The 18,469-nt window shown below is 43.1% G+C and overlaps 1 protein-coding gene across 1 annotated transcript in view; it reads left to right on the top strand.

The window, feature by feature from the left end:
• Positions 1 to 18,469, top strand: part of SLC71A2 (solute carrier family 71 member 2) — a 47,122-nt gene that overhangs the window by 11,642 nt on the left and 17,011 nt on the right. Inside the window, exons 2-5 of the mRNA XM_075931857.1 lie at positions 3,513 to 3,608; positions 6,050 to 6,112; positions 9,411 to 9,538; positions 10,597 to 10,711. Of these exons, the coding sequence (XP_075787972.1) occupies positions 3,513 to 3,608; positions 6,050 to 6,112; positions 9,411 to 9,538; positions 10,597 to 10,711 (402 nt within the window). The remainder of the gene's footprint in view (positions 1 to 3,512; positions 3,609 to 6,049; positions 6,113 to 9,410; positions 9,539 to 10,596; positions 10,712 to 18,469) is intronic.

Here is an 18,469-nt window from a genome sequence, read left to right as displayed (position 1 = left end):
GAGCTCATGCCCAGCCAGAAACGGTGGGGCTGCAGACACGAGATTAGCAGGAGGAGGAGTACCCCTGTTCCAGAGGTGCCCCAGGCGTTCTCACAGTTTGCCTCTATCAAAGGCCAACTCTGCAAGGGGAGTGATCATCTGGTGTGTGGAGCAGGGGTGGTCACCTGGAGAGATGTGCTGAGAGCAAATGGGAAGAGGATTTTCAAAATTCTAATCCATGTAAAGCAGTGGTTCCCAAACTTTTTTGGCATCACACCCCCTTTTTGATTTTTGAGAAACCCTCACTCCCCCCCAAAAGCAGCAAAACTTGGGGTGGGGTTGATGGGGTGTGTGTGTGTAGCTGGGTCGCCTCATGCCCCCTTGGAATTTCTTCACGCCCTCCCAGTTTGGGAACCCATGATGTAAAGGGTGGGTCAGAGGGTTGGTCACTTGAAAGGGCAGTAGAGATCAAGCTGATGGGCAGAGGGACAAGAACAGACATTGCGAGACAAGTACCAGAGGCCAGCCACAACACATTACTTCACCACAGTATCCATGCTGGCACCTCAGCACTGTAGCCACTGTGCAGCAAGTTCTATGCTTTTCACTGAGGTGATTTACTTAGTGTGCACTAGATGCCTTGCCAGTGTGGCCTCCTTGGGAGTTACAGTGCTGGGAACTGATTGACTGCTCTGTAACTTGCTGTGTAGACTTGGCCTAAGTGTATACTCTAAGGCGGGGGACCTTTATAAACTAAAGACGCAAACTACATGTGGCAGTCTAAGAGCAGGGGGCTGTTGAGGCCTGATGGAAGGCAGATACATGGGGTGCTGGGTATGTGGTTTTATGCTCTCTGAGTAGGCTGCCAAAGACTGGGGCCCAGCCAGCCACACCTGAAGCCCATCTGGCATCAGCCTGAAGGGAAGGCTAATTGGAACATCTGCAGCCAATTAAGGTGGATGAGCATACTATAAAACCCCTCCCTCAGGCAAGGCTATGGGGGAAGAAGAAAAGGGATGGACTAGAGGAGAGGTGAAGGAGAAGAGAGGGGCCCAGAGCAAGGGTACAGACCCAAGATAGCCATCAAGGACCTATCTGCCTTCCATCAGGGAGGAGGTACCGCAGGAAGGATTGGGGAAGTTGCCCAGAGAGGGGCTGCTGCTCAGGGGGGCAAGGGCCAAGCTACCCGACCCACTCAGGGCTGCCTCCACCCATAGGGCCCTGGACCGGAACCTGGAGCAAGTGGGAGGGACTGGGTTCCCAACCATCCCCCTGGCTGGAAGGGCCGGTAGGGAATGGAAAAAGGACACTGGGCTGGCCAGTGATGAAAAGGGCTCTGGTAAGTGGGTACCCTCACCTTCGTGGCAGTATTAGGGACACGGAGTCGCTGAGGTGCACAGAAAGACCTGCCAGGAAGCATGGGACCTATGTGGCATAGCCCAGACTTGCCACAACTGGTATCAGGAGTGGGGTAATTTCACAGGGCAATGGGGATGACCAAAAGAGACACATTTGGTGTCCTACTGAGCCATATTTGTCTTGCAAACGATAGGTTGCCTACCCCTGTTCTAGGGAATTCTTTTAAAATCCCAGCCAGGACTAGGTTCATCTGTGCAGCATGTTTAAGTGAACTGTCATGGTAATAAAAATGCCTTGTTAAAGACCCTAATGGTAAATATGCAATCAGACAGTTCCCATTGATATATCAAAGCCATAGAGCAGAGGAGGACCAGTAAGCTTATAACTATTATGTGTTTTCATTATCACTGCTTTATAAACATAAGTTGAAGTCTTCAAAGACTTCCTTTGTGGTAGGCACTTGAACTGCTTAACAGATGGTGAAGTTAAGTCACAGGAACCATAGAGAGGAGAGAGTCTGTTTGATCAGAGCCAGTAGAGCAATGAGTTCCTGGGTCTTTAATACTTAGGGACTGTTTTTCTCCAATTTTACTCATATGGTCAAAAAAAGTTGATTCTGCTTTAGAGTTTATTTAAAGAAATGAGGTATATTGCAAGTTGATAAATATAATGCAACCAAGAGTCAGGAAAAAACTCATCACATGTTTAAATCTGTAGAGATTGAGGACTTCAGTGCAATTATTCAAGATGAACTATATTAGTCTTGGAGTCCTGTGGCACCTTATAGACTAACCGAAGTGTTGGAGCATAAGCTTTCATGGGCAAAGACCCATTTCATCAGATGCACAACAAATGCTCCAACACTTCAGTTAGCTTATAAGGTGCCACAGGACTCCTCGCCGCTTTTGCAGATTTGGACTAACACGGCTACCCCTCTGATATTAGTCTTGCTAATATGTAGCAAAGCACAGGTTATAATATTAATGCCTTCAATACTCTGGAGCTAAATGTACCAAAAGGAGAACAATATGAGACACATTTAAAGGTCTACAGATGCCATGTCATGTTGCTGTTTATAATGAAACTAGATGATAAAAATCCATGTTGCTCATTTCTGTGTACACATGCAGGACTAGAAAATCACCTGCTTGCTACTTGTGGATGGGCAGCTCTGGATTTAGGATGCCGAAGCTTCAATTTTTGAAATTTAAGCTTTCATTTATTTTGTCATGATTCTATCCATTAGGCATGTGATGTTCTTCAGTATTGTCTTTCGGATTCTGAAGATAGACTACTGTAGTGCCTCTGCTGCTACACTTTCCCAAGTAGTTTGCAAGAATGATTAGTTCCCCTTGAGCTGAGCAAAAACCTGTGGACAGTGGTGAAACTGAAGAGGAAAAAATAAATTTATTCTGCTGCTGCTTGGTAACGTACAAATAGCAGAAGAGTTGGGAGGTGGAGTTATTCACAGTGAAAGATCCTCCAAAAAAGGAAAAGAGGTGGGAAAGAGTAGTAGAAACTTGGCTCCTGGCACAGAGGAAGGCTAGGAGTAGGGAAGATGTTTCTTTCTCCTGATCAGTTGAAGGGTGGAGAAATGGGTGTTCAGATTTGCAAGAGCAACTCCTGAGGAAGGTTCTTGGGTACTACCTTGGACCAGTTAACACATTGCAGGCCACATATGTGGCCCACAGTGGTAAACTGGTGAAGTTGGCCACATCCAATACTACCTTTGTGGCCCTGAGGATGTCACCTGGGCTCAGCTGCTGGCTGACTGGGATGCCAGCAGCCCATGGGCCACCGGTTGAGAGTCACTGTCTTACATGAATTGAAAAAAGCCCAGAAGCTTGGCTTCTTACCAGGACATTGCTCCTAACTCTCATTGTTGGATCTCCTCCACAGATCATTCCTACTTCCTAAACTTATCACGTGGGGAATGGCTGCAGGTTAGGGCTTTTGGGGTCCTTTCGAGTGAATATAAGGGAAGGTTTTTTAATGCTGACTTGATCAATTACTTTTACCCTGATCACCTTGAAAGTGTTTGGGTTTTTTTTTGTTTTTTTTTTAAATTGTAGATCATTTTGAAAGCTTATTACTATTTGAAAATGTTATGTTGTTTGGGAAATGGCTTCAAAGGAATGCACTGTACTAATGAAATATTTTTCTTCTTTTTTTAGCAACAAGGTATTGGTCGGCCAAGTGTGTACCATGCAGTGGTGGTCATATTCTTGGAATTCTTTGCCTGGGGACTATTGACAACTCCCATGCTAAAAGTAAGTGTTGCCAGTCTTTTTCTCTTTCACTACAATAATGTCAGGGCTCAGTTGGTTTCCTTTGGAGATCCTGTTCATACTCTCTGGGACTCCTGGTTTTAAATGAGTTTTATTTTATTCCCTAGTGTCTTAATAAAGCAGTTTGAGTTCTCAGACTTTTTTTGTTTGTTTATATCAAGCCAACATTACATGTACACTTGGTGTTCTACTAAATAGGATCATACCTGAACTGTCAGAGGGGCTGCAAATCTGATCTGAAATACACTGGTAGATCTTAAGTGTTGTCAAAGGCTCATTTTTATTGGAATGAAAAGTACTTAAAATTAATTGCAGAGATTTCAATTTCTAATATAAAGACTAAGTACAGGCAGTCCCCGACTTACGTCGGATCCGCACTTACGAACGGGGCTTTTCTCGCCCGGAGCTCACGGGCGGTGGGTCACCCGTGTCCTCTGGGGCGAGAAAAGCTTCTCCCGGTCTCCCTGGTCTGCTGGGGGGGTCCAGCAAAGCCGCTGGACCCCCCCCCCCCCAGCAGACCAGAGACACCCGAGCAAAGCCGCCCAGGCGGCGGGAGTCCCACTGCCTGGGCGGCTTTGCTCGTTTGCCACGGAGCAAAGCTGCCCAGGCAGCGGGACTCCCGCCACCTGGGTGGCTTTGCTCCTGTCCCCCTGGTCTGCTGGGAAGGTTCAGCAAAGCCGCTGGACCCCCCCAGCAGACCAGGGACACCTGAGCAAAGCCGCTGCCTGGGCGGCTTTGCTCCCGGACAAACGATTGCTGCCTGGCTCCTACTACATTTAAACTGAAGAGCCACAGCAGGGGTTAGCTCCCTGGGGGCGGTGCAAACCAGGACTAAGCAGTCTCAGCTCACTCCACCCCAGGAGGGAACCCCTGCTGTGGCTCTTCAGTTTAAATGTAGTAGGAGCCAGGCAGCAATCTGGCTCCTACTACAATTAAACTGCAGAGCTGCAGCGGGGATACGCTCCTTCCCCCATCGACTGATCAAGTAGTCTATGGAAATTCGACTACTTAAGTAGCGGATTATGCCCATTTTAACATCCTTAAGCCCTATCTTAGCGCACATATTTTTCAGACCCCTCAGACACAGTTATACCAATAAAAATCCTCAGTGTAGACCTTTTAAATGCAGATCTAAGTATTTACAAGCTGGGAACCAGCTGATTAAACCTAGTGTTTAACTGATTAACAGATTAAAGGGGAGGCATGGTGAGGGAGAGGGAAGTAGCCTGGGCCAGGCCTGCTGTGGACAGTTGCTGCTCCAGCCGACTGGAGTGCCCCTGCCCATAGCAAGCCTCCGGGGCTGATGCAGCCCCCTGCCTGCAGCAGGCGGGAGCTTCTTCAGCACTCACTGGTTAAGAGGGAAGTGGTCAGTTATTATCTATATGTACAGAAAGTAGGACAAAAAGTAAAAGGATTATCCACCTCCCAGAGAGGGAGAAACTAGGTCACCAGAAAGTAAATTCTATTGACCTACCTCTGCCTACAGCAGATGTTGAATCACGAGCCATACTAGGGATGTAAGTGACTAGTTAACTACCCAATAAGCCTAGGCATATCAGACAGCTGAATCAATACTTGACTAGTTGCTTCCCTCCTCTCCTTCTTCCTCTCCCACCACCCCGGTCTCCTGCTGTGTCTCTGCCTTTTAAATGTGGTCTCTTACTACATTTAAACATCGGAGGCTCAGCCTTTGGGACCCAGTGTGAGCTGACAGTCAGTTGATTCCCAATGTCTAAATCAGCTCGTGCTAGGTCTCCTGCAGCTTCTCTGCCTCCCCTGCCCCCCTTGCTCCTCCCACGAGATGGTGATAGGGAAGGAACCGGCTTTTAAGATGGCTCCCTTCTGCAATGGCTCCTGCTTCTCTCTCCCCTCCCTTGCTGACTGATTCCTGACAGTAATCAATAAAACTTTTATATGGACTTTTATTCTTCTAAAAGGCCTAAGTTAAAGTTCTCAAATTAGACTAAAAATGGTGTTTATCTAATATGGCAGTGTTGGGGCCATTTATTTGGGTGTAGTTGTTCTTGAGTATTTTGATTTAACTATATTAGTATGAGCACATTGTTTTTTCCAGAATAAGTGAGACATTTTTTTCTAGTTCAGTTTAAACCCCCTTCCCATACAGTATAAGCTAAATAGAAGAAAAACATTTATCCTGGAATAGGTGTCCACTGAAGGATTATCTCAGTATAGATACACTAGCTCAAACTGATATCTTATTTTACATGAGTATAATTTACTTCTGTAGACCAAGCCCAAAATTCTACTGAGTCTGATAGATACACTTTCAATAAGGTTTAGTGAAGTTGTATTTGTGCCTCCTGATTAGCAAGAGTGGGTTACATTTTTGTCAAGATTTCTCTTTTCACTTCTTTTGTTTAATTCACATGCAACCTAAATTTTAACATTTTCCTTCTCCTTAGGTCTTACATGAAACATTTCCTCAGCATACATTTCTAATGAATGGTCTTATTCAGGGTGTTAAGGTAAGACTCCCATAGACATTTGAACATAATATTTTGTGTGTGTTTGAGTTACAGTGATCTCAAACACAAATGTTTATCACTGTTATCCCTTCATTTGTTATAGTAATGTCTTGAATACTTGGATTTGAAATGTCAAAATCAGTTTTTTCCTCATCCCTAAGCTTATTCATCAGTTTGAAGGTGTTGGGGGTTTGTTTTCAATTAACGTTTGAAGCATTTTCTGGAAATATAAAACACCTTTTTTTTGCAAGCAAGTCTTATTTTGAGCAGCCTTGACAGTCCCTTAGCTCTGTTATTCAGCACTTAATTAACTGGCATTTCTGATATCTCCCAAAACAATCTTTAATCTAGTAACTGGGACTAGTGCACTGCCCAGCATGTTATACAGTTGCACATTTTGGACTTGCCTTTTATGCACAAGAGGCAGAAGACAAGCTGCTATCTGGGATTTTTTTTAAAAAGCAGCTTTCAGAGTGTGTCATAGGGTCTTTACAGATTCATCTCGATCTCCTACACTGTCTGTATTTACCATAATAATTGATGTTAATAATAATGACCCCGAGGCACTGTAAGATTCTGAATAATCACAAAAGATTAAATGATGTTGATTATAGTTTTAGTGTTAAGTGCATTTTTAGAGATCCGGTGTATGCCCTTCTCTGTCCATAGTGTTATGTAGTGTCATAAGATGACCTATAATATAGAAAACTCTATTTACACATAAGTGCTTCAACAAATCAATCACTCTGCTGTGCAGTATTGTTACAGGATTGGTAAGTAACTGTACACTTATACTTTATTCATTTTATTATATCAATGGGATACCAATTTTCAAAGAATGTGAATAAAGTATAATGCTGTTAACCAGAGTATTCAATTAACTCTGTTTTTCTCTATTTACGATTTTAGTATCTATGGCCTTATTTTTCAAATATTGACTTAATAAACAGTGCTAATACATGACAGACATTGACTCCCCATACTTCTCCCTTTTCTCAAGTAAGCTAGTGTCTATTATTTTCAAGAAATGAACATAAGTCTGCCGTTCTCAAGCAGACCAATGATCCATCTAGCCCTATATCCTATTTTCCGACAATAGCAAGTGCCAGATGATTCAGAGGGAATGAACTGCTATATATATTACTTTGTATAGTCCCAGCTTCTGGTAGTCGAAGTCTTGGGATACCTGAAACATGGGGTTGAGTCCCTGGTCATCTTGACTAATAGGTATGGCCCTACCGATTTCACAGTTCATTTTTGGTCAATTTCACAGTCATGGGGCCTTAAAAATGCAAATTAAATTTTATCAGATGTTTAAATCTGAAATATTAGTGTTGTAGCTACAGGGGCCCTGACCTAAAAAGAAGAAAATGAACCATTTTAAGTATTGTAAATTTTTTTTTTTTTTGTATACTGCATCAAAGGTTTATTGATAACTGCAGAGCTGCTGGTCATGTGAATGTAAATGTCAGCTTTTTTATACAAGCTGTTCTATGACTTGTGTAATTTCTTTTATGTACTAAAAATAAAAAGGATGATTGTACATAAACATGTGAGGAAAAAGGGATTACAGGCAACCTCTGACTTATGACCCCCTGCGTTTATGATGCAGACTCCATGTGTTAGTGCCAGTATTGGCCAGCAGTGTTTGAACTGGTGCCTTGCCAGCCTGGGGCCTTGCCCTGGGCCCTGATCAGCATCGCTGTGGCTATCCCTAGCGACTGCCCTGCTCTGGCCCAGCGTGGCCTCTCAAGTTCCGCACACTGGGGACTACAACTCCCAGGAGGCAAAGCGGGTGGCTGTTTCTCCTGCCATGTGGGCTCATGGGAATCACAGCGGGCGGGACTGGGAGCTGTAGCTGGCTCTGTTACAGTAGTGCCCTGCCTGGTTGTATTTTTAGGGTATAAAATGGGTTTCCAGGAATGGAACTGCCATTTATAACATTGCACCTATGGGAAATAAGGGTTTGACTTATAATGGCTTAACTTATGGCAGTTCTCCAGGAACCAATTATGTCATAAGTGTAGGGGTTGCCTGTACTACTTTCAAAATTTAAGTTTTCTATACCACATTGTAGAGCTATGAAGTAGAGTTGATGTGAGCTCATGGTGTAAATATACTTCAGTATACGTAATGGATATTAGGAAAGATTGACACATCAATCCTTTCATGTATCTGATTTAATAAGTTTGTAGAGAAAAATATCCCTGAGACTATAGGTGTTTTGATTTGTACATAAGATGTGGCCCGCAAAGCACTTTAGTGAATTTTGGCTGTAGTGGATAATAATAGCCTGCAAACGAGTAACTTACCTACATCGCAGTGAAGTGAAGGCAGACAACGTTACTTCTTTCTTTTTTTTAACTGTTCAATTTTAGTTGTACCAGATTATACTAACTAAATGACCAGTGCCTGAAACTGACTTGTTTATTTTAAAGACTTCATTTGGTATTGCAACAGCACAGAACAGAATGGATATTCAGGTTTTAGAGAGTATCGGACGGGCAGTGTTCAGTGTAAGCTAAGCGCTTCTGTTGCCACTCAGGAGAGATTCAAATGCCACCCGCCTGATTAGCACAGTGCCCAAAGCTAGGTTTTTGTTTTTGCTGGTGATGCACATTCACATATGCCTCGGTGTACATAAACATTTATTTCACATGTGGAAAAGATTAGCGGGAACATCGCTAACAAGTACCATTTCATTAGTACAGTAAGGCTCTAGGTATATCTAGGTAAATTACTATTTGGCCTGCAGGGAGAGGATGGGTGACTACAACCTGCTCCTTGGGTGTTGATATTGAAACTGTTTTCTGCTAGGCAGAGTTGAAGAAAATAGACCGAAATGGGATGTTTTACCCAATTGTAGGTAGTAATGGCATCTTAGTTAGAATACCAGTCTGAAATAGCTAAGGGGTTTAAGCACATAGCAAATACTAAATGTTGGTGAAAAACAAGGGGAAAGATTGTCGCATTGTCTAACCAGTTCTATGCTACAGAAAAGGAAACCTATACCACACTTGTTATAGTGGTGCAAAGAATGTAATAGTTGGGTAGAACATTAGTGAAATAATATAGTTTTATAAGTGTCATGTAGCTGCAATAAGCTTTATTTTCATGTAGGTTTTTGGTTATAGGTTTATAGTCTGTTTTGTAATTTAAATAAAATCTAAAACATTCCATCATTAGCTCTGAAGTTTCCTTATCCTATAACAGCAACTAAACAAAGCATGTGAAATCTGCTCCATTTTGAAATCTAGCTTCAAAATGCATTTTAAAATAACCTTTTTTTCTTTTACAGGGTTTTTTATCCTTTCTGAGTGCTCCATTAATTGGTGCTCTATCTGATGTGTGGGGAAGAAAGTCTTTTCTTCTTGTTACAGTTTTCTTCACTTGTGTCCCAATTCCATTAATGAGGATTAGTCCATGGTAAGTGGTACAGCAGGGAAGTATGAGGAACTCAATTAAAGGTGGATTGGTGTTTGGAAAATAAGGATAACTAGGCAAGAAGAAAATGATTTACTTTCAAAATGTAATTAAATCATCCTTGCACTTCTTTGTTCATGTTCTAAACATTGATTTTGTGCATAGGATTTTTAAAGAAGTAAATGCTTCCTGTAAACTGAGTTAGTGACTGTTTACACACACATAATCCTAACAGTAATTGCTAAAAATGCTTAGAATTCATTACATAAGTACACTGCAGTTGTAAATGCTAAGATCTACTACATTTTCTCTTTGAGACCTATACAGAGCTGCACTAATAACCAATATATTTTACGAGACAAATGAATGTTTAATAGTAGCTATTCTAAATGGGTGAATAACACTGTGAAGTATAAAATACAGAAAATCTTTGACATTGTATTATAGAGCTCTGAAATTTGAGCTGTATTGCTTCCATTTCCCTTTTATTTGCTGTTTTTTGGGGAAGCAAAAATATTAAGAGAACTTCCTATACCTGCTGACTGCCTCAAAGCCTCTAATCATGCTCTGAATTTGAAAGTTTGTAAAACCTTAATGCATAGGGATTAACTATTGTTCATTCACTGAAAGGTGATTCGAGTACATTTTTTGCAGAAAAATATTTCACTGTATTACAACTTTGGATAGTTAAGTTTTTAGACAGTTCTACTTCACAACTGAAATTCATCATAGTTTTTTTTGAGAGTATGATAATTTCGTGGGAATTATTATCCTTTGTGAGAGGCCAGTCAGAAATTGGGAGTTTTTCCTCATAATTCTCTAAAAAAAGAAAATGCTGCTACTTTCATTAGAACAATATATTTGGATGTTTGATAGCTTTGCTGGCACTGATTTTACAATATTAATTAATCTACAGATCAATCAACATTGTGGATATATGTATTTTAAATATGTATTAGGTTCTAGACTAAATATTAACAAATTTGCATGGTATTAAACAGTGGTTTTTTGTAGTAGAAGATAAATTGGAGTATCTTTTAAATTCTCCTTTTGATTTTTAGGTGGTATTTTGCTATGATTTCAGTATCTGGAGTCTTTTCTGTTACTTTCTCTGTAATATTTGCTTATGTAGCTGATATAACACAAGAACATGAGAGAAGTACTGCCTACGGACTGGTAAGATGTATATAAAAATTTAAATTCTTGCATACATAAAGCATTATCAGTAAAGCTGTTTTGGGTCAGGATTTCTAACCTGTGGCCCTTGAGGGAGATGGTATTAAGAAAACAATTTGCGTTTAATAGTACATAGAAAATGTGTTGCTTGATCCGTTCCTTCTGGAGTTGAAAATTTCAGATATTTAAATCATGTCTGTCACTGCAGGAAGAAGAAAATGTTACAGTGGTTAGACTAGCCTACAGTTGGAAGATCTTGGTTCAAGTCTCTGTGATTTTGGGCAAATCAATTAGCCTTCTTACTCTTTGTATAAAAAGACAATAATCAGTGTAGTGGGCAGGTAGAAGGCAGTCTCTGAGCACTAGAGAAGAGACCACAAATGATAATAGATACTCCTAAGGCTGAAGGAGAAGCTGTGCTCGGATCTAGTTACACCAACAGTACCTACTATAGTAAACTTCCCATTATCCAGCACATTTAGGGCCCAGGGGGTGCCGGATTATCAGATATGCCAGACTATCAGAAGGGGGGACTCTGAGACGGGTGGGGTGGGGGGGATGCCACACCAGACCCCTCATAGCCCGCCTTTCCCATAGTCTGGCTCTGCCCCAGGTGTTCCCGATTCAGCTGCTGCTGGTCAGTTTCAGCAGCGGCTGAATCGGGGATGCCTGCAGCAGAGCAGCTGGGGTGCTGCCGGGTTGGTCCAGTAGCGCTGCCCCTCAGTTCTGCGAGACCAACCCTGCAGCACCCCAGCTGCTCTTGGGGATGCCTGGGGCAGAGCAGCTGGGATGCTGCCGGGTTGGTCCTGTAGCACTGCTCCTTGGCGCTGCGGGACCAACCCGGCAGCACCCCAGCTGCTCTGTCCCAGGCGTCCCCCAGTCAGCCGCTGCTGAAACTGATCAGCAGCTGACCGATCCAGGAAGCTCGGGGCAGAGCAGCTCTGCCCCGGGCTTCCCGGATCGGTCAGCCGCTGGTCAGTTTCAGCAGCAGCTGAATAGGGGCGCCTAGGGCAGAGCAGCTGGGGTGCTGCCGGGTTGGTCCCGCAGCGCCAAGGAGCAGTGCTACAGGACCAACCCGGCAGCATCCCAGCTGCTCTGCCCCAAGCGTCCCCAAGAGCAGCTGGGGTGCTGCAGGGTTGGTCTCGCAGAACTGAGGGGCAGCTCTGCCCCGGGCTTCCTGGATCGGTCAGCTGCTGATCAGTTTCAGCAGCGGCTGACTGGGGGACGCCTGGGACAGAGCAGCTGGGGTGCTGCCGGGTTGGTCCCACAGTGCCAAGGAGCGGCGCTACGGGACCAACCCGGCATCACCCCAGCTGCTCTGCCCCTGGCTTCCCCGATTTAGCTGCTGGTCAGTTTCAGCAGCGGCTGAATTGGGGAAGCCAGGCGCAGAGCAGCTCCATTTGTCCGGCTGCTCCAGCACTTCTAGGTTCCTGATGGTGCCTGGCCATCAGGAGTGCTGGAGCATTGGATGCCTGTCTAATGGAGTTTTACTGTATTTTGCAGTAATTTGTCCTAGACCAGGTTAGAGCATCTTTCTCCAATCTTAGTGCAGTTTAAGGTTCACTGTTCTGTAAAATACTGAGGGCTTGATTGGCCACTTGTGATATCAAGTGTATTTAAACATACACACCACATAGCTACAGCTCATTAAATCAGAACACCTGAATGGAAAAAACTTTAAAATCTTGCACAAAGCTAACACTAGAAATGTTAACATTGACTTTGAATTTCTTAGCAATTGTTTTTACTAAGTACAACATTCTTAGAGGGATTTTTACCCTTTAATTACTGACTCAGATTGCTCAAACTTAACTTAGCTTTAATGAAGCTTTTTTCTGGGAAGTGTATAAAGGGAATTTAATGTATTAACTTAATATGCAAAAATTACCTAAGCCCCATGCCTTCAGTGAACTTTTGCAGGCTAACATGACCATGAGTATCTGTGTTAAATCAAGGGTTGTTTTTTTTTTTTACAGAATTTTCTTTGTTTCTGTAAACTTAATTCTTATTGTTTTGCATCATGTAATGACAGTTGTCTTTTCTATTTTTAACCTGGACCAATCATGTTTATCATCTTCCCTGATGTAAAGGGATTTGGCACCCAAGTTTAGGCTTCCTCTTATGCATTTAGGTGTAACCCCCTTTTTTCGCCCCAGATTACTTAGGAGCAGGTCACACTCACATGTGTGCCTTGGCCCCTGATCTTTTTAACATAAAAGGAAATCCTGAGTACCCCAGTGGTGATACTGTTTAGTTGGGGATTCCCTATCCATCCCTTGCACCTAAAGAATATATAGCTGGTACCCGAGTTACGAATGTGTTGACTTACGACCAACCTCCCATGAACCCCATTACAGCCGGTCCCCGACTTATGAACGCACCAGCCGCACTTACAAACAGTGCGGCCGTATTTAAAATCATGTATTCCCGACTTATAAACAAATCGAGTTATGACCCGGTGTTTGGTACGTAACCTGTTAGTTATTCGGGGACCGGCTGTACAATGGCGATGCCTCTACCTGGCTGGCCCTGTACACACTTAATGGTGTGCCTTGGGAGCCTCCAAGGAATACAATTATTTCAGCAATAATCTGGGTCTAACTCCAAGACAACAATTATAAATAATGTACATCTAATGGATTAAATTAGAATTAACACACCTTTACTTAACCACTTAAAGAAATAGATTAGAAGTGAATAAAATCAATTAACAATGTACACAGAAAGGAAGGAAACGTATCCATCTGGCATTTATACTGCCACCATTTATCCCACCCCAGATTGTGCATGCCTCTGGATTCAGAGTCCAAGATGCTTGCTTCTGTGGGCGCGCTTGAGGGTCTGCAGTTGGAGAGGAAACAGCACTGTGCAGGTTCTGTGTGTCAGTCCTGGCAGGCAGCCAGCTGCAAAATCCCCCTGCCACTGGAGAAGGCCCCACCAAATGGCAGCAGCTCTGGTTAACTGGACAGATCACACCTGCTGTCTTTGGACCCATCGTCAGTCTATTTTCTGTGCTCTGTTCCAGGCAGCACTTTTCCGAACAGCCCCAGTCACTCAGTTACCCCCTGTGCAGTGTTATGTAGGCTTTTCCCAGCCAGAGGCACAGTCAGGACCTCTCCCCTCCAGGGAAATCCCCAGCAGTCCCCAAAGCATCATGCTAGATCCAAGCTCCAGCAGGATCTCACTAACAGGCTCTAGCTGCAGTCCAACAGCTCCTGGCCTGAAAGGCTCCACGCCAGCAGCCTGGCTCCTCTCTCCAAACTGGAGCCTAGCCTAACTCTCTCTCTTTCTCTTTCTCTCTATACCTCGAAGAGCCTGCTTTTCCCCAAGGGCTCATGGGAGTTGTCTCTAAGGTTAGATTGCAGCACAAAGGATCCTCTGTAAAATGTAGCATTTTGGCTTCTCAGATTTAACCTTGGGATCCCAGACTTGCCTGCTTAACGCCTGCACAGAGCAAGGAAGCATTTGCAAAGAAATAAAAATGACTTTGTCCATGAGCTTATGCTACAGGTTGCTGCTGAAAAGAAAATTAAATGAGTGAAGGGACAATGAGAGGAGGGAGTGGAAGGAGAACACTGAGCACCAGAATGAAGCCATGGAAGTGGCTCTTAAACATTATGGAGTGACAAGTTCCACACTCCAGGTACTGCAGACTGAGCAGTAACAATACCTTCCTCCATCCTTTTTTAGCTGGTGTCCTAAAATTTTTCCATGCACCCCCTCTCCCTGTCAACACAATTTGGCCACCATCCTGTCCCCGGTTTTCACTCGCTGCACTACACATCTGCCCCTTCACTGTGCAGCTCTGCGGACTCCCATTGCCCTGCACACTCCCACCCCATTTAGTTTAGCCCTGCTGAACTACAGCACATCAGATGGCATGGTTGCAGATGACACCTGGACATACATCTGTAAACCTGTCTCGGCCTCACCTCCTTTCCCCACCCCACCTCTCTATTACCTGCAGATGTGTCATTCTGCTTTTGTGTTCTACATTAGTTATTTTTAATAAATGAAATTCTTGGGTTTATTAAAATGCATGAAAATAAGCAAGGCTAGCCCAGCAAAGCAACAGGTGATATGGTACTAAGTGCATTGTAGGGACCAATCAGAGTCCCCACTGTATTGTCCTGCTTGGCAACAAATATTACAGGCTTTCTGCATCAAATTCCTACTTCAAGGCTTCCCAGAACCTTATGGCCCTGTGCTGTGTTCCTCTAATAACCCTGGTATCAAACTGTTCAAATTCAGCCCCCAGGTGCTGAGCTTCAGTGGTCCAATTCTGAGTGAAGCTTTCATCCACGAATAGTATGGAGAGTACAGTATGCAGCTGTTACTCTTGGGATGTTATCTGCCTGGTGCAGCTTCCCATACAAGTATTGCCAGCGGGCTTTTAAATGACCAAAAGCACACTCCATTGTCATTCTGCACCTGCTCAGCCAGTTATTGAACCACTCCTTGCTGCTGTGAAGACTCTGGGTGTATGGTATCAGGAGCCGTGATATGAAGGAGTAGATGGCATTTCACAGATTCACATTAGGTATTTCCACTTCCTCTTCAGTGATCTTCTGGTGCAGGAAGAAAGTTCCTGCTTGCAGCTTTTTCAATAAGCCACTGTTATGAAAATGGGTTCATCATACACTTTTCTGGGCCAGCCTGTGTTAATATCAGTGAATCACCCACAGTGATCCACAGGTACCTGGAGAATCACTGAAGATTACCTTTTCCTGTTAATGTACTGAGAGGCTAGGTGATCTGGTGCCAGAATTGGAATGTGTGCCATCTATCTCCCCATCTCAGTTAGGGAAGCCCCTCTGTAGAAAGCCATCCACAGTTTTCACACACGTTGTCCGGAGTTGGGGTCTTTTTGGACCAGATGCAATCAATGGCCCTGCATGCTTCTCTCAAAGTGAGTCCAACGGTCGACCTTCCCTCTGTTTGGTGATAATGAGAAGTAGTGGAGTGAAGCGGTGGCAGTGCAATGGCCAAGAGCTTGTCCACTGACAGGGCAGCTCTCATTCTCGTGTCCTTGCACCATAGATTGAGGTTGAGCACCTGACACAATTCTATGAAAGTGGCTTTCCTTATCCGAATGGTGTGCAGCTGCCACTTGTCATCCCACACGTCAATGACGATGTTATCCTGTCTTTCAGTGCTTGTTTCCCAGGTGTTGCGCTGTGGTCAGCACAGCCGTGAATGCTACAGGGAATGTTGTGTTGTATGTATGATTAGTGTCCTATCCCTCATCGTCACTTTTTGCAGCTTAAGGAATAACTTGACTGCCATTGTGACATGTTAGTGAGACCTATCAGCATTTTCTTCAACAGTTCAGAATCCTTTCCTGCAGACCAAGGAGGCAGAGCATGCAGCACAGAAGCTCTTGAAAGATGGTGCCAAATTTGGGCAGAAGCACAGGGTTTTCTGGGATGATGAAAAGCAATGCACCATGGGGATACACAGTGTGGATACACAACCCTAGTTTCGCTACTGTGCTCTGGGAGCAGTGCTGTAACTGACAGTGCTTTGTCTGCCAGTGTAAATAAAGCTTTAATCTTACTAAACAAATGATTTTTCTATTCTTTCTTTTTATGGGGAACTTCTTCCGAGGGCAGTTCATCAAACAATCCCTCTCTTGTCTGACTGACAGTGTGTAACTTTCAAAATTGAAAGTGAACATCAGCTGCTGCTTACTTCTTTAGCAATAGTAACTAATTGGAGCAGAGATTTACAGGTGTTGGGCACCTATTTCCTGTGTTAACTGAGTAATGCATTAGCATCGTGAAACCCTTTAAACAATAATATACTGAGGTTTCTTCTTAGTTCTTTGACACAAATTTCAAAGTACATAGGATCATAGCAGAATTTCTGCTACTATTCAGTAGGTTAGACATTGAGTCAGAGTCAATGGCTTGAAGAGGAAAGTCAACTGTATAGATGAATTGGGTTATAGTTTACTGAAATGAATGCAAACAGTGTGGAGCTTGATATATTTGTCATTAGAGATACCTCTTTTCTATTATTTGCATCTCTATATAATATGTGCTCTTAAAGATGAATTTAGGTGTCATAGTTGTTGGCCACAGCTGTTGTCATCATCTTCCTCAAATAACAGAGAGTCTCCTAGTACTTCATTTGCAATAGCCTTTTCTGGTCAACTAGGAATTTGAAGTATTTTAGCTACTTGGAAGCAGCTGAGTCTCAGTATAGAAAATTTGTCTAATTTCCTTCAGTGTCTTCCAATTTAGGTAGATACTTGCATAACTCAAGATAAGAGGTGCATAGTAACACGCCTTCAAATTTAATCATTTCTTCCTTCATCCTTACACTGAAAAAAGTGTTTCAAGGGTAATATTAGTTCACGATTCTGTTCCTGGGATGTTGTACCACATTCTCTTTTCAACTTATGAAACACAAAATGAGAAGTCCAAAGAATGAATAATGCTCATGTCCACCTGGCTATGAGGGGAAGATGAGACTTAGATGTAAAGTTAGCATAAGTGTAGAAAGACTAGTCAATGGACTAGAGAGTAGATGGTCTTTCCAGGCTCATTTTACTAGTCATTGAAAAGGATTACCCTTAGTATGTGCAAATGATATTTTATACCTGTAAGTCAGGAATTATTTCTTTTTAAGGTCTTCAATAAAATAAAACTCTTAGAATTTCTCAGTGCAAATTTCTAGAAAGGAGTAGGAACTAAGATGAGATTAATCGTTCCAGTAAGCATCATGCCTTTTTCTAATAAATTTTATTACAGTACCCAGTGTGGTAATGTCTGTGTTATGGTTCTGTGGCCTCATAATATGTAAAACTAAATTTCTAGTCTTTATGGTTATAACTGTGCATTGTCTTTCAGTGTCCAGCTCTCAAAACTTCCAGCTCTTCATCTTCCCTATCCACCATAGCTTCTATAGTTATGTTAAATTCAGTTGTACAATACTTCATGTTCAGTATGTTCTTCATTCTATATTATTATACAAGATATTAGTTGTATGTATTTTCGTATATTAATGAAGGAAAATTTCATTTTAAATATTCTTGTTCCTGCCAAAACATGTATCAGTTTGTCACAGAAATAAAGGGGTTTTGCTGTGGGTTCAGCTCATGCCACAGAGCATGATGTTTGAATACCACAACTTGTAACTTCTAATCAGAAGAAATCCCTTAATTGGCATAAGAAAAACACAACTTTTATTGTAAACATAAGCCTAAAATCACAAATTTAGTTAATTTAGGATTTGAATCAATATACACGCTAATGTGTTTATAAGTTATGGTGTACCTGCATTAGAGAAATTATTACCCATCTTCTAGTGCTGGTGCATTGTACCAGCAAGTATTGTCAGCCATGAACAGATTCTCATAAAATGATATAAATACCCGAGCCTTGTTTGTACTAGGGATGTCATAGTGTTGTTGACTACACCATTAACTGATAAGCCTGGGCCTCTGATAGAGAAGCAGCAGGTGGGAGCTGGTGTTTGTGGGGAGCCGGCTCCCCATGAGCGCCAGCTCCATGGAGCTGCTTCCTCTTGCATGGCTGCTTCTATCAGAAGCAGCAGCGGGGGAAGGAGGGGTAAGACTGCCATGGAGAAGCCCTCTGTCTGTGGCAGGCCTAGGCTTGCTGCAGACAGACTGCTCTGTGGGACGCCGGCACAGCTCTTGTCCATGGGGCAGCAGATGGGAGTTTGTCAGTGTGGGGAACCGCTTCTTAAACTTGCTCCCCTCTGGGACTAGCTCTGTCTGCCACCTGGTGCTGC

The sequence above is a fragment of the Pelodiscus sinensis genome, chromosome 6 (assembly GCF_049634645.1).
Source record: "Pelodiscus sinensis isolate JC-2024 chromosome 6, ASM4963464v1, whole genome shotgun sequence".
Classification (NCBI taxonomy): domain Eukaryota; kingdom Metazoa; phylum Chordata; order Testudines; family Trionychidae; genus Pelodiscus; species Pelodiscus sinensis.
Note: the sequence above shows the minus strand (reverse complement) of the source record. Positions and strands in the feature narration are given on the sequence as shown.